General features: G+C 44.9%; 1 protein-coding gene across 1 annotated transcript; it reads left to right on the forward strand.

Annotated features, from left to right (window-relative positions):
- Nucleotides 1–13,870, forward strand: LOC128409640 (keratin, type II cytoskeletal cochleal-like). Its single transcript, XM_053380205.1, has 9 exons — nucleotides 1–745; nucleotides 5,012–5,223; nucleotides 7,503–7,563; nucleotides 7,889–7,984; nucleotides 9,028–9,192; nucleotides 10,783–10,908; nucleotides 12,399–12,619; nucleotides 13,119–13,147; nucleotides 13,272–13,870. The coding sequence occupies exons 1-9, from the start codon at nucleotides 68–70 to the stop codon at nucleotides 13,868–13,870; spliced, it is 2,187 nt and encodes a 728-aa protein (XP_053236180.1). The 5' UTR covers nucleotides 1–67.
- The last annotated feature ends 1,699 nt before the right edge of the window (nucleotides 13,871–15,569 follow it).

A 15,569-nucleotide genomic window follows, 5' to 3' on the forward strand; every position in this document is an offset into this window, starting at 1 on the left:
TCTGCTCTTCCTTCGTCCCATTGCTTCACTTATAGTACCAGCTTGCTTCACTTTTCAAAAAGCTACCATGAACATATGTGGTGGTCCTCGATACCTTGGTGGACGAAGGGGCTTCTCCTCTGTTTCTGTCACTGGTGGCCTGGGTGGTGGCCGAGGCAGCTGTGCTCCTATGTGCCAGCCAGTTGCAAGGACGCAGGGAGCTGGTGGCTACTCCAGCGTGAGCCTTAATAACTTTGGTGGTGGAGGTCGAAGGATTGCTTGTGGTCAGGGCTATGGAGGACAAATCTATGGTGGTATTGGTGGTATGGGCATGGGTGGTCAAGGCATGGGCATGGGTGGTCAAGGCATGGGCATGGGTGGTCAAGGCATAGGTATGGGTGGTCAAGGCATGGTTATGGGTGGTCAAGGCATGGGCATGGGTGGTCAAGGCATGGTTATGGGTGGTCAAGGCATAGGTATGGGTGGTCAAGGCATGGTTATGGGTGGTCAAGGCATGGGCATGGGTGGTCAAGGCATGGGCATGGGCGGTCAAGGGTGTCAGGGTGGCTTTGCAGGTTATGGTAGAATGGGAGGTTTGGGTGGTGGCATGCCATGCCGAGGCGAAGGGATCCGAGGTGTCTCGATGGATGAACGCCTCTTGAAGCCACTTTCGGTTGGAGTTGATCCAGAGGAGCAGAAAGCACGGACACACGAGAAAGAGGAGATGAAGACCTTGAACAACCAGTTTGCCTGCTTCATCGATAAGGTAAGAGCTTGGCCATCCAATGGGTTTTCTCCCCAAGGCAATTTTTAAATGAAGAGAAGAGAGCCAGCATGGTGTAGTGGCTAAGAACGGAGGACTCGTAATCTGGTGAACTGGGTTCACTTCCCCGCTCCTCCACATGCAGCTGCTGGGTGACCTTGGGCTAGTCACACTTCTCTGAAGTCTCTCAGCCCCACTCACCTCACAGAGTGTTTGTTGTGGAGGTGGAAGGGAAAGGAGAATGTTAGCCGCTTTGAGATTCCTTAAGGGGAGTGAAAGGTGGGATATCAAGTCCAAACACTTCTCCTTCTCCTTCTCCTTCTCCTTCTCCTTCTCCTTCTCCATGAGGACCCCAACCTCCTTTAGTTGTAGTTCATTCTGCCTTTGCTCCTTTCCCTTTCCTCCTCTTTTGGGTTTCTGCCATGGTGCTCCCTGGTCTTAGAAGTACCCTCCAATCACATCTATTTATCATTTCCTACTCACCGGTTAGGGACGCGGGTGGCGCTGTGGGTAAAAGCTCGGCGGTTTGAATCCCCGTGGCGGGGTGCGCTCCCGTTGCTCGATCCCAGCGCCTGCCAACCTAGCAGTTTGAAAGCACCCCCGGGTGCAAGTAGATAAATAGGGACCGCTTACTAGCGGGAAGGTAAACGGCGTTTCCGTGTGCGGCTCTGGCTCGCCAGAGCAGCGATGTCACGCTGGCCACGTGACCCGGAAGTGTCTGCGGACAGCGCTGGCCCCTGGCCTCTTGAGTGAGATGGGCGCACAACCCTAGAGTCTGTCAAGACTGGCCCGTACGGGCAGGGGTACCTTTACCTTTACCTTTACTCACCGGTTAAAATCCCACCATGAAATCTACTTCTTAAAAGCCTTTCTTGAAACATAACTATGCATTTAGCGCATATATAAACCACTTTACGGTTTAAGGGACCCACTGCATTATTTCAGGAAACTTTACAACAGACTTGTTATAAAGATTATGCTCCTATTGCAGAAGTGGAGTTGGGGAGGAAAGCTAAGAGATAGTAGTTTGTTTAGGGCTTCATGCACATCATACATTTAAAGCGCATTCTCCTCACCCCTGGGAAGTCTCATGGGGTGTGTAATTTGTTCAGGGTGCTGGGAATTGTAACAATGTGATGGGTAAACTACAAACCCCAGGATTATTGGCGGTTGGGGGGGGGAGTCTTTAAATGTATGGTGTGTACACAGCCTAAAAGACAACATTTGAGCCATGAGCTTCTTGGTTCAAAGTTCTCCTCCTAATTTGCTAAAATAGCCCTCCAATGCTTTCCATTTGCTCCATTTTCCTGACATGCTACTTTGTATGTCAAATCCAGCACAGATTTGGTTCCCTCCATCCTGCTTTGTTTTGTCCATCTTACATCAGTTGTAAAAACCTCTGGAGCTTCTCATTCCATTTTCAACTCATGGAGTGAAGAAATGAAATGGCATTGTTTTTCCAGGAGAATGTATTTGGCCTCATTTTGGACAAACTGGGTAGCCTATATTTTCCTGTAAAAATGTTGCAAGTATCATAGAGGAATGGCAACTGGTTATTATTATTTTTAAACACACATACACAAATTGCCGTGGGCGAGACTGGAAGGTAGAGTGAAAATGCAAACATAAGTTGCAAGACCTGTTTGAAAAAAATATTACTTGCAACAAAATTCATTTTGGTTCTGTACTCAGACAGTTATTAAGACTTCTGGGTAGTGGAAGAAACTTCAGATTGCATACAAGTAAAATGATATCCTGAATCACTGCAACCTGGTTTGTTGCAGGGTAGTTTAAGAGAACTTATATTTCATCTAGGAAATAAATGCATAGCATTTAATATTACAGACTTGCAGACTGGTTGCATTAGATTCAGGAGACTATTTCCAGCACAGGAGAAAAAGAAATGGGAAGTTATAAAGCTACTAGTTTCTCCTTCATCCTTCAGATTATTTTTAGCTAACAACTCCCACCCCTTTTCTTTTTCTTGTCTGCTGGAAATCTTCTCATACGTTTAGTACAATCCATCTGCAATGCATTGAGTGCTGCAGTCTTATTTTCTGCATGGAAAATAAGTTCCCTGAAAAACATTTGAATTTCAATTCGTTACTTACGGATAAAAGGGTGCTTAAGAACCAGTCCCATACCCACAAGAGTGTTCCTTCATTCAAACAGGCACCAGGGAGCTTTGTATGAGGGGAATCAGCTTATGGTTTGTTTCTGAACTGTTATAGCTAACACCACGAGAACCTCTGGAAAAGGTGGGAGTGTCTTATCTTTGGTGCCCACCCCAAGTGAATTAAGAGCATCAAAGAACCTTCTGGAACAGTGATGTCATTGGATTCCAACTCCCATCAGCCCCAGACAGCATGTTCAAAAAAGACCCTCCAAGTGTCCCTATATTCCAGGGGCACCCCTGATTTAGAGATGTCATTCTGGGTTCTGATTTGATCCTGGAATGTCCCAATTTTCCTTAGGATGCCCCTATTTTCATTGGAGAAATGTTGAAGGTATGGAGTTATCCAACTCCTGAGCCGTCTGAAGGCAATCCTGTATAGGGAAGTTTTTATTTAATGTTTAATGTTTTGCTATGTTTTTATATATGTTGAAAGCTGCTCAGAGTGGCTGGGGCAACCCAATAGGACATGTGGGGTATAAATAGTAAATTTATCATTATAGAATGGGACGTCCCTATTTTCATTGGATAAATGTTGGAGGGTATGCCAAAGGTCAGGGAAGATGGGAGCTTTAGTCCACCAATATCTGGAGGGCCACAGGTTCCCCATGCCTGATATCAACTTCTAACTTTCATTCATAGCTCAGCCAGTACAGCATTTGACTTTTTATCACAGGGTCTTGGGTTTGAGCCCCACATTGGGCAAAATATTCCTGCATTGCAGGGGGTTGGACTAGATGACCCCTGTGGTCCCTTCCAACTCTGCAATTCTCTCATTCTATGATTCTATAATTCCCAGTAGGGAGTGGGTGACTATCTTGCTCAACACATAAGTTAATTGGCAATAAAGGTTTGTTTGTACTTAGTTTTGAGGTCTATGACTAAACTGCACTGAAGTATTATTAAAAGAGGGTTTGTTTGTTTTGGGTTTTGTTTTTGTTTTTTTAAAAAAACACAATGCAAAATGAGGTAGTAGACCAAGGTGACAGAATGCAGGAAGTTACCTCTTCAGTGGGTGGTGCGGGGCGATGCCGTTTGAAGCATGTAACCCCTTCATTCATTTGGGTTGGTCAGTTGGTAGAGATAAGTCACCATTGACTGTTCAGATCGCACCACCCCCAAACTTGCACAAATCCTATTCCTGATTTGGCTACTAAATTCTTGAAACCCATTGTCTGACAATCTGCACTTCATTATCTCAAACACAGGATTTTCTGATAAGCAGTACAAGGAGTCTAGTGGGATTCCTATCTGTTTAATTTTGTTCTCCATCCCTCTTAACCATCCTGATTATTGGTATTCAGCTAACATGGCCGCAACAAGAATATTAGGTCCATATCTGTAATGCAGCCACAGCTAAAAGTTAAATGTTAGGAACGAAACTTTTGTTTCTAAAAGTATTTGGTTTGTTTCTAGACATAAATCAGCATAGGGGACACAATTTGATACACCAAAGAATTTTTGGTGGAAAACGGAAGTCTTTCAGTAGCCTGGTTGAAGGCATTTAACCAAACTGGGATAACATATAGTAAGCTACTGCGCTGTAGCCTACCCAATAAGATTTTAGGCCTTGCAATTTGATCAGTACTGGGGCGAGGTTTCATTTTGGATTGTTGCTGGAAAAGCATGAACAAGAAAGTGCGTTCTCACCTCTGAATTGTGCTATGTAATGCACAGCAAGAAATTAGGCCTTGTTGGGAGACCTGCCAGAATGGGAAATATAACTGGGAGGCAATGGAAGACAGGAGTGCCTGGCATGCTCTGGTCCATGGGGTCATGAAGAGTCAGAAGAAGAAGAAGAGTTTGGATTTGGTATCCCACTTTATCACTACCCGAAGGAGTCTCAAAGCGGCTAACATTCTCCTTTCCCTTCCTCCTTTCCTCCCCCACAACAAGCACTCTGTGAGGTGAGTGGGGCTGAGAGACTTCAGAGAAGTGTGACTAGCCCAAGGCCACCCAGCAGCTGCATGTGGAGGAGCAGGGAAGCGAACCCAGTTCACCAGATTACGAGTCTACCGCTCTTAACCACTACACCACACTGGCTCTCAGACAATACTAAACGACTAAACGACTAAATAACAACATGTTCCTTTCAGGTCCGATCCCTGGAGCAGCAGAATAAGGTGCTTGCCACCAAGTGGGAGCTTCTGCACCAGTGTGTCCAACCTGCAAGGAAGAACCTGGAAGGCTACTATGAGAATTTCCTGGCCGCACTTAAGAAGCAGCTAGAATGCCTCTTGAGTGAGAGACAGAAACTGCAACATGAACAGAAGAACATGCAGGAACTGGTAGAGGACTACAGGTCAAAGTAAGTAAACTCATTCACTAGGGTGTGGTGTGCTGCACTGGTGTGGCAGGAGACAATGGCAAGTGTGGTGGGAAAATTCAAGGACAATCAAAGAAGCATTTAAACATCTCAGTGTAGTACAGGCATATCCAACAGGTCGATCGTGATCTACTGTCCGATCATCCGATCATAGTGCTCTCTTGGTCGATGGTGGACTGTGGACCCCCAGCAATGTACCCCCCCCAAAAAAGCTCAACAACTCTGGTCAGTTGTCCAGTTGTCTTATACTATGAGTAGATCACAGTCTCTTGAGAGTTGGATGTGCCTAGTGTAGTATAATTTTATTTTATTTTTATTTTTTTGCAGAATATGGATAGATATCTTTTCAAAATCAAGCACTGCTAGGAGTTGTTTTGCATTGTTTTCCAATGTGTTTCTCATCAATAAAATTTGATGTGGCACGATCAATTTTTTATTCTGAAAATGTGGCCCTGAGAAAAAGGTTTGAGAATCACTTCACTAGATGAAAGTTTTGCAGCCTGCCTAACTCCTCACCCAGGACTAGAGGGGCCATTTTAATTCTTCTTCTTCTTCTTCTTCTTCTTCTTCTTCTTCTTCTTCTTCTTCTTCTTCTTCTTCTTCTTCTTCTTCTTTTGGAAAAAAAAGTTTCTATTCCAATTTCCCCTTCTACACATTGGGAGAAAACCAACTAAGACACACTCAGAGTAGCCCCATTGAAATCAATGGACTTAATTTATTTCATCTGCTTTATGCAGATGATATCACCCATTAATTTGATTTGATATCACCCATTAATTTGATATCACCCATTAATCTGCATAGCTGCTTTTCAAGATAAGATTGTTTGATACTGAAGGGCTCATATACATAGCCATTTGAATCTGTAGCCATCTCTAGAGATGGGGAAGAACAATTAAAAGCAAACTTACTCATTTGCACTTTCTGAAAAAGTGCATTAAGGGAAACCCAGCCATCCTTCAAAATTATCTGAATTATGCAATGCAGTTCTCCAACCAAGCAATGGGTACAAAAATGCATGTACTAGGGTAAAATGTGAATAGAATGCATATATTTGTGAAAATAACATACAACAAAATAACATACAAAATCCATTATATAAGGGAAGTTTGTTTTGCAAACTGTTAAGCACAGTTGCCTACCAAAAAAGTGTTTAACTGAGAAGATTTAATTTTTAAAAACTCAGCTGGTTTCTGGTCACTACCATTGTTCCATCCTCTGTGCTGCTCAATTAGTGCTATTTTGTTCTTCAGAGAACTGCTTCCCCACCCTGTTTGATCCCATGATCCCATCATTCTTTCATGGGACTAGGTAGCCAATCAGATTTGACTACACAATGACATCAGTGTGGATAAATGAAGCCAATTCAGAGTGAGGCCAATACAGTGGTGCCGCGCAAGACGAATGTCTCACAAGACGGAAAACTGGCTAGACGGAAGAGTTTTCCGTTTTGGAGGTGCTTTGCAAAACAAATTTCCTATGGGCTTGCTTCGCAAGACGAAAATGTCTTGCGAGTTCCTGCGGGTTTTTTTTCCTTCCCCCCCCTTTTTCTAAGCCGCTAAGCCGCTTATCCGCTAAGCCAATAAGCCGCTAAAAGCCGCTAAAAGCCGCTAATAGCGCTAATCCGCTAATCCGTCAATGGGCTTGCTTCGCAAGACGAAAAAACCGCTAGACAAAGAGACTCGCAGAACGGATTCTTTTCGTCTTGCGAGGCACCACTGTATATCTTTTTATCAGTCATGTGGGTGTTTCTAGGCAACTGGATGACTGATTGCCCTAACTCTGGAATGGTAAGCACTTTCATGCAATCTCTGGAAAATCAGCCAATGGGGGAATCTTCCAGAACTGCCAAAGTTGTTTAAGAAATTCACTCCCAATTTTGTTTTTGCCTTAGTTCAGGAGTCAGCAACCTAAGGCCCATGGGCCGGAAGTGGCCCATGGAGGTCGTTTGACCAGCCCACAAGCTGCCCCCGAACCAAGCTGCCTGCTCGCCCATTGCGATAAACCAGCGCAGCGCGTTACGGGGACTTGCTTTCGTGGTGCCGAAAATTGCGTCTGCAATTGCACACGCAATCTGGCCAACAGAGGGATCTCCGTGGGACCGATCCGTCCCAGGCAAGATAAACCTTGCTGACCCCTTCCTTAGTGTAAACACTCCTTTCTTGGGTCCCGTTGATGGTTCTTGCAAAGCAGGTTTTCTGTTAAATTCTTCCAACAGTAAGAGCAAACCCTAAGCGTTTCCCCCTTCTCTCTCAAAACAGATACGAAGAGGAAGTCAATAGGCGCACATCAGCAGAAAATGAATTTGTGGTGCTCAAAAAGGTAAGAAATTGTGGCCTGGAAAATATTAATTACACACATACTGTCCAACTACCATGGAGCACCTGGAACTGTGCATGTGATACTTTGCCCACAAAGGCTACCCTATATGCACCTCAGTTAAAGCAGATATTCTGTACACACACAGCAGGAAAGATGCCTGGAGATGTTTCTTCTTACTGGAATCATAAAAATGCCAATTACAAGATAGAAAGAACAGAATTATTTTTAGCTTTATTAAATTCAATACTACCAGTCCTTCCTTCCTTCCTTCCTTCCTTCCTTCCTTCCTTTCATGTTTTCTTGTGTGTTTTCCTTCTCTCTCCAGGATGTTGACAGCGTATTCCTCACCAAAGAAGAACTAGAATCCAAAGTAGATGTGTTGGCACAAGAGTTGGAAGTCCTGAGATGTGTCTTTGCAGAGGTACGATTTAATATGAACCATGTGAGAAGCTTGTCCCTCAAGAAATAGGAACTTATTATTTGGACATCTTATACAAAATGGGATTTAAGTATGCTTGGTCACCCCCCACAACTGCTACACAGGCTCACTGAAGGTGCCTGAGGCAAGCCACCATGTCAGACTCAGTTCAGTTTCCCCAAATGTAAAATGGGGGTCACAAAGTCCCACGTCATTATTCACCTCTGTGGAATCTCCTGTTTGGAGCTTTGTAAGGATGGGGGTGGTGCTGTGGTCTAAACCACAGAGCCTAGGGCTTGCTGATCAGAAGGTTGGCAGTTCGAATCCCCGTGACGGGGTGAGCTCCCATTGCTCGGTCCCTGCTCCTGCCAACCTAGCAGTTCGAAAGCACGTCAAAGTGCAAGTAGATAAATAGGTACCGCTCCGGCGGGAAGGTAAGCGGCATTTGCGTGTGCTGCTCTGGTTCACCAGAAGTGGCTTAGTCATGCTGGCCACATGACCCGGAAGCTGTCTGCGAACAAACGCCTGCTCCCTCGGCCTATAGATCGAGATGAACGCTGCAACCCCAGAGTCATCCGCGACTGGACCTAATGGTCATGGGTACCTTTACGTTTTAAGGAACAACTGAAGGGAAGAGGAAACTCTTGTTTATGTGAAGAGCTACTGTATGTACTGTATGCATCGGAACTTGAGCCATGTTGCATAAGATGGTAGAAATGAAAACAAGATGGATGGATGGAGGTTGCATCCTACAAATTCAGTTTATTCCCACCATACTCAATGGGAATGTCTCCATTTGCCTAAATGTTTACATTTTAATATTGGGTAGAAGTTATTCTCTACAAATGTCTCTTTGAGGACAGCTTGGGAGCATCTGTTGTTATTGCAATCCAGCACATTTTTACAGAATTTGTCTTAATAAGAGCAATTTGAAAAGCCCATTAAGCAGTCCAACTCATTTGTTTGACCAAATTAGGAGCATGATGTTTAAAAGGGAAAGGTTAGCCATGTGCAGTCTTAAAGTGAGACCATATCATGTTCTGCAGGAGTTGGCTCAGTTCGACCACCAGATTGGTGACACCTCGGTGGTTCTGAAAATGGACAACACACGAGACTTGGACATGGACCTCATCCTTAAAAATGTAGAAGCCTGGTATCAGAATATTGCTCATACCAGCAAACAAGAAGCTGAAGCTTTTTACCACAACAAGGTGAGTCAGAGTACCAGAATTAATCCCCATTTAGGGTTCTCTGCAGATGATCAGTATTTAGCTCAACAAGAATACAGCTGCCCCTTTATTCATACTATAATGTATGTTCAGGGTGCCATTTCAGCCCAAGGAACCATTGTGATGTTGGAATGTGCAACTTGGAATGTGGCTACACAAGTGCTTGACTTGAACATCAGCACTCAGGCAGCAAGGCAGAGACCCTTCTTTCATGTACCAGACTGCAGATTGTTCAGCAGCAATGATCTCTCCACCCTGCAGCAAACCTATTGACTCTGAAGCATATGTTGATTTTTAAAATAATTGATTATGGAGTTGATGATGACTGAAACTATTGTGGAAGATCGTTTAGAGATCTATGTGCACAATGTAGATCAGGGGTCGGCAACCTAAGGCCCATGGGCCAGAAGCAGCCCACAGAGGCCATTTAACCAGCCCACGAGCCATCCCTGAACTGAGCTGCCCGCTCGGCGAGTAACAATGTGCTGCACTTAATCGGCACAGCGAGGCATGGGGACTCCCTTCCGCGGCTCCAGAAATCACTTTTGTGCATGCCCAGATGCAGGAAATCATGTCTGCACATGCCCAGGTGCCCAAAATAGCTTTTGCACAGGCATGATTTTCGGCATCTGGGCATGCGCAGAAGCAATTTCCGGCACCGTGGACATGCGCAGACATGATTTTCGGCGTCATGCTACGGCGGCCCAGCCCATGGAGGATCTCTGTGGGAGTGATCTGGCCCATGCCTGGTAAGCCTTGCCGACCCCTGCTCTAGATAGTGGTCCTTTGCTCTAGGTCAAAACTAGAGGCATTTTGGCCACACACACACACACACACACACACACGTTGTAACATAATGCAGCCTAGAATTAAAGTGTGATCCTAATAAAGCCCTTAAAATTCAGTGCATCTTATTCCCTTAAAAATGCACTTTGGACTGTGCCTCAACTTTGACTAAGTTATGTCATTATCATTTAAGAGTTATACCGCAAACATCATCATAGTAGACATCATACATAAATTCCCAATAAGGGGCTGTGCCAATAGAATCCAGCATTTCAAATTCAAGACTTGCCCGCATGTACACAAAGTGCACAATTCAGATTTATTTGAGTGCTAACACCTGCACTCATTTTTATCCCCTGGATTAAAGATCAAAGTTGTGGGTGGTATCCAGAAAAGTACTCTCTCTAGCACAAGGACCTTTGGCTGTGCAATGGAACTTCCCTCCATCTCTTCTCCCTGTGCACAGGGTCCACACCACACTAAATCCGCTCTGGAGGTTCCCCCAGACCTCCAGATCAGATTTTGGGAGAGTGCAAGGGCATGCAGGGAGAGGGACAGGAAGTCCAGTTGTACAAGCATAAATTCTTGTACTGGTGGAAGTAATTAACTGGATACTCCATTGTGTATATATAAATAAAAATGTGCATGTTTCAGTAAGTGCACAGTTATTGGCCTATTTCAGCTAATGCATTATAGGAGATAAAGCACTGGTTTCTTACCTTGACACTTCAGCAGCTATTCAGGTGGTGCTGATTCCCAGGAGTAACTGTGTTTTCCTTGCACTAGATTGCAGAAATGCAGAACCATCGGGGCAAATTCAACGAAGAGCTTAAATGCAACCAGCATGAGATCACAGAGCTGAACAGAGTGATCCAGAGGCTGCATAGCGATACTGACAATGCAAAGAAGCAGGTAGAGCAAGTCTTGTTTTAGCCACTTGTCTCAGCAGATGAACTTGTCTTCCTGTAACGGCAGTGGTGCTGATCACAAGCTACCCATAGACAAAGGCCTAATACAGTAGTTCCCCAACTGTGAGAATGGTGGGAGGGTTTGCTGCAAGAAAGAACCCAGATATAGCAACATTCTGCCCTTCCTTCCTTCCTTCCTTCCTTCCTTCCTTCCTTCCTTCCTGTTGCCTCTGCTGGGAATGATTTTGCTGTGCCTCAGTATTGGATACAATAAGATCATTTGATTATTACTGAGGCAGAGGAGGAGCAGAATGACCAGCTCTCAAAAAAGTTGGGTGGTGTGAGGCTGCATAGCAATAGTGGAACATTTGCCTTGCTTGCAGCAGCTCCTGGGTTCGATCCCCTGAATATCCAGGCAGGGCTGAAAAATGTTCCTGCCTGCATTGCCACTGACCATCACAGTAGACCATAGTGAGCTAGATGGAGCAATAGTCTGACTTGGTATAAGGCATGCCCAATGGACTCTTCTGGTGGCTTTGATCTTTTGGTCATAAGGCATCAGATACTGCCAACTACTAAATGCTAGCACATGGCAACTATCAAAGAGGGTTACATCTGAAATGCCCATTGCAAATGAACTATTAAATATATAAACCCCGTCACATGCTAGCCATTCAGATACTGTAAATTTCCAATGACTGAAATCAAACCTCAAAGTTAAATCTCCAAGATATACAGCCGTACCTTGGATCTCGAACGGCTTAGTTGCCGAACGTTTTGCCTCCCGAACAATCGGAAACCGGAAGTGAGTGTTCCGGTTTTTGAACTTTTTTTGGAAGTCGAATGTCCAGCGGGGCTTATGAAGCTTCTGATTGGCTTCAGGAGCTTCCTGCAGCCAATCAGAAGTTGCGTTTTGGTTTCTGAACGTTTTGGAAGTCGAACGGACTTCCTGAACGGATTTTGTTTGGCTTCCAAGGTACAACTGTAAACCACGTATCATTGAGTGTCATCATTACAGATTGTCTAAGAATATGATATATGAGTGTTCAGGGGATATTTGAAGAAGATATGCTGAGGAGAATTCAGAAAGCCATCTCAACCATATCCAAGACTAATCATTGTAAAAGATGATGAGAAGAGCCTTTGAGAATAATCACATAGCCCTTTCCTATTCTTTGCAGTGGCAAGGTCTGTAAAAGCCAAGTTGCAGCAGCAGAGAGGAAAGCGAGTGCTTGCTTTTACTACTTCAGGGATAGGGAAACAGTGGTCCTCTTGATGTGGTTGGACTTCACCACCTCTGACCAATGGCTATGCTGGCTGAGCCTGGTGAGATTTGGAGTCCAACAATGTCTGAAGGGCCGCAGGTTCCCTATCCCTGCCCTAACTCATCAGCACTGCAAGAAGCCATGGAGATCCCATTTCCTTCTGCTTTTAGCTTTATCTTGAGTATCTTCCTGACAAACCATTAATTTTTATTCTTTTCCCCATTCCTAGGTTGCAAGCCTGCAGTCAGCTATCTGCGATGCTGAGCAGCGTGGTGACATTGCCCTAAAAGATGCACGGAGCAAGCATGTTGAACTGCAGACAGCCTACCAGCAGGCCAAAGATAAATTAGCTTGCCTGCTTCGTGATTATCAAGAGCTGCTAAACACCAAGCTGGCTTTGGATATTGAGATTGCTACTTATAAAGCAATGTTGGAAGGAGAGGAGAACAGGTGGGGTGCCGTTTTGAATATATACATATAATTGAACGGATATGTTTTTGGGTTCTAGCTACCATTTGCCCCGGGCAGCATGGGCAATGATTATGGAGGGTGGAAGTTGCAGACCACAGCATATGGAGGACCATAGGTAGGGATGTGGGAAAAGCTTGATTCAGGTCACATTGAAAGTTGCATCTGCCAATTTTCCACTTTCAGAAACATAGTGCGTACGGAATCACAGCCATCCTGCAAAATTTGCACTTCACTGGCTTTTGTGGTGCAGTTTTCCAGCCAAGTAATCAGTGCAAAAATGCACATATTCGGGTAAAGAGTGCATGAAAAGGCATGTAGACTGGGGATGGGGCCCTCTGTTAGATTCTCCACCACCAAGACTGGCCCCCTGAGTCCTCCTTTTTCGTCTTCAAAATATGGCAATCGTACAAAAACGCCATATGTAAGCCACCTTCAGTTGTAAAATAATGAATGCATTTTGTTTCTCTGTTCCTAACAGGATATGCACAGGGAACCCTGTCAGCGTTGGTGAGTATATTCAACATTCGCCTCATCAAAAAAATTAATATCAACAGCTTGTTTGCTTGTTTCTTTGGATTTGTAAATCTATCAGCAAAATAACAGAACCTGTTTTCTTGGTCTTCCTTCACAGCTATGGTGAGTGGCGGCTTCCCGGTTGGAGAATGTGCACCTGGAGCTGGAATGGCCTTTGGAGCTGCTGTAGGAAGAGGCGTAGAACACGGAGTTGGCGCCTACAGCGGCGTTGGGGACGGGTTCAGCTCTGGAAGTGCAGGATGCGTCCACACCATGGGCTCCCGAACTGCAGCTGGCTCAGTAGGCAGAGCGGCCGGTGTTGGTTATGGGATTGGACATAGCGCTGGAGGAGGAGCTGGAGGAGGGTTCAGTTCCAGAAGCGGAGGCTACGCTTCGAGCATTACTACCACTAAGCACGAGGTGACCTCTGGGGGTGGCAGGCACAGCTCAGGCATTTCTACAGAAGGGAGTTGTGGGGGTGGGCACCACGGTGGGATCCACCACGCAGTAGGGGGAGCCGGAGGAATTAGCTCCTCTGGGAGTGGGGGCTATGGGGTTGGAGTGCAGAACTTGGCTGCTGGGGGAGCTTATGGCTCCGGGTCTGGTGGAGGCATGCTATCAGCTATTTATGGCGGTTCTCGAGGGGACTGCACCACCGGTGTTAGAAATGTGCATGTAACATCCGTCAGTTCTTCATCCAGAAAATGTCTCCACTGAAGCCCAGCTGTTGGGAAGGAATGAAGCCCGCCTGTAGACAGCTGCACGAATCATTCAATTTGTGGCCAGTGGCAGCCATGTGCTAAAGTAACAGCCCTGCCCAACATACGATCTCTAGCAGAGAAGTTTCTGATTTCTTGTGGATTGCTGTAGCTTGAGTTCAATGGCTCGGTAGCTATCTTTGGGAATTATTTTGGCTATGCAAGCAATCTCCCCCCATGATTTCTCCTTTCCCCCTTTTTCACCCCCTGGGTTTTCTTGCACAGGCTAAATTAGGACTCACTACATTTGGATTCAGAAATCTCCCCCTCCTCGTTCTAGCAAAGCATTTCAGAAGGGGAAGCAATGGCTTCACTGTCCGATATGAGATTGCAAAGTAGCATTTCTCTTTCCAGTTCCATTGCACAGGAATGACATTTAGCTATATGCATATTTTACTCAGTTGGTTTTTGTTGACCCTGCTTTGCATGTATGCTCTCATCATACCAGAACACTCCCTTTGATATAAATTACAGTATTGTTGCAACTAGACCTGCAACAGATGTGGGTGCTTAGAGGTCAAATTAATCCAAAATTGTTAGAAGCCAAATTTGAGGGTTGGGGGAAGTGACGGTGTGTGGTGTGTTTACCTGCAGTTAACTTGTGCATCAGTACCCTGGTTTTGGTGACAAGAATTGCGTTTCAACCTTCCTAAAAGCTGTTTATGGAATTCAAAAATATATATATCAAGAAATCTTCAGAATTATTCTGTGAAATTCTGTTTCAGCTCTACTTGCAATAAAAATTAGTAACAATTAAGCACTTTTATATGTTTTTCCCACACTTCAATGCATGCATTGCTATTTCGTTTAAAAACTGGTCCAAAACATCTTGTGCTGTCTGTATCTACACAGTTGTAACATCACTGCATACACTTTGCTTCTTGTCAAGAACTCCAAACCCTCGTCTGCATTTTAAATAAACTGCATGCATGCGCCTGGCTTCTGTTTTACATAAGTGTTTTCCATTCCCCCCTCTCTCTGAGAAAACAACAACGTATAACTAAACTTATATATGCTAATATAGGCCCTCTCTTGAGACAAGTATTTTGCTGCAATATGCTTTGCAACACATTATTAATGCAATAATAGTTCATCATTGGTGGATTTATTCTGCTTCAATTTGTCTGTTTTGCAATGCTTCACCAATGCTACCACATAACTGCTATTCGCAGGAGCTACAGTGCTACAGCGACACGAGTAGCACTGTGGTCTAAACCACTGAGCCTTGGGCTTGCCGATCGGAAGGTCAGCGGTTCGAATCCCCGTGACAGGGTGAGCTCCCAGCTCCTGCCCACCTAGCAGTTCGAAAGCACCTCAAAGTGCAAGTAGATAAATAGGTACCGCTCCGGTGGGAAGGTAAACAGCATTTCTGTACACTGCTCTGGTTTGCCAGAAGCGGCTTAGTCATGCTGGCCCCATGACCCAGAAAAACTGTCTGCAGACAAATGTCGGCTCCCTCGGCCAGTAAAGTGAGATGAGTGCCGCAACCCCAGAGTTGTTTGCGACTGGACTTAACTGTCAGGAATCCTTTACCTTTACCTTTTTTTACAGTGCAACAAAATGGAGACAAAAAATAAACTGCAACAGGATTTCAGCAGGAAGTAATGGGATAGGCACACATTAGAAGTGGAGCAATATGGTCACTCCAGAACTTTTGC

This window comes from Podarcis raffonei, chromosome 2 (assembly GCF_027172205.1).
Source record: "Podarcis raffonei isolate rPodRaf1 chromosome 2, rPodRaf1.pri, whole genome shotgun sequence".
Taxonomy (NCBI): Eukaryota; Metazoa; Chordata; class Lepidosauria; order Squamata; family Lacertidae; genus Podarcis; species Podarcis raffonei.

Coding starts and splice junctions, on each gene's coding strand:
- LOC128409640 (XM_053380205.1), top strand. CDS start 68: ATGAACATATGTGGTGGTCCTCGATACCTTGGTGGACGAAGGGGCTTC. Junction 7,985..9,027: donor TGAGATGTGTCTTTGCAGAG/GTACGATTTAAT, acceptor CATGTTCTGCAG/GAGTTGGCTCAGTTCGACCA. Junction 13,148..13,271: donor AGGGAACCCTGTCAGCGTTG/GTGAGTATATTC, acceptor CTTCCTTCACAG/CTATGGTGAGTGGCGGCTTC.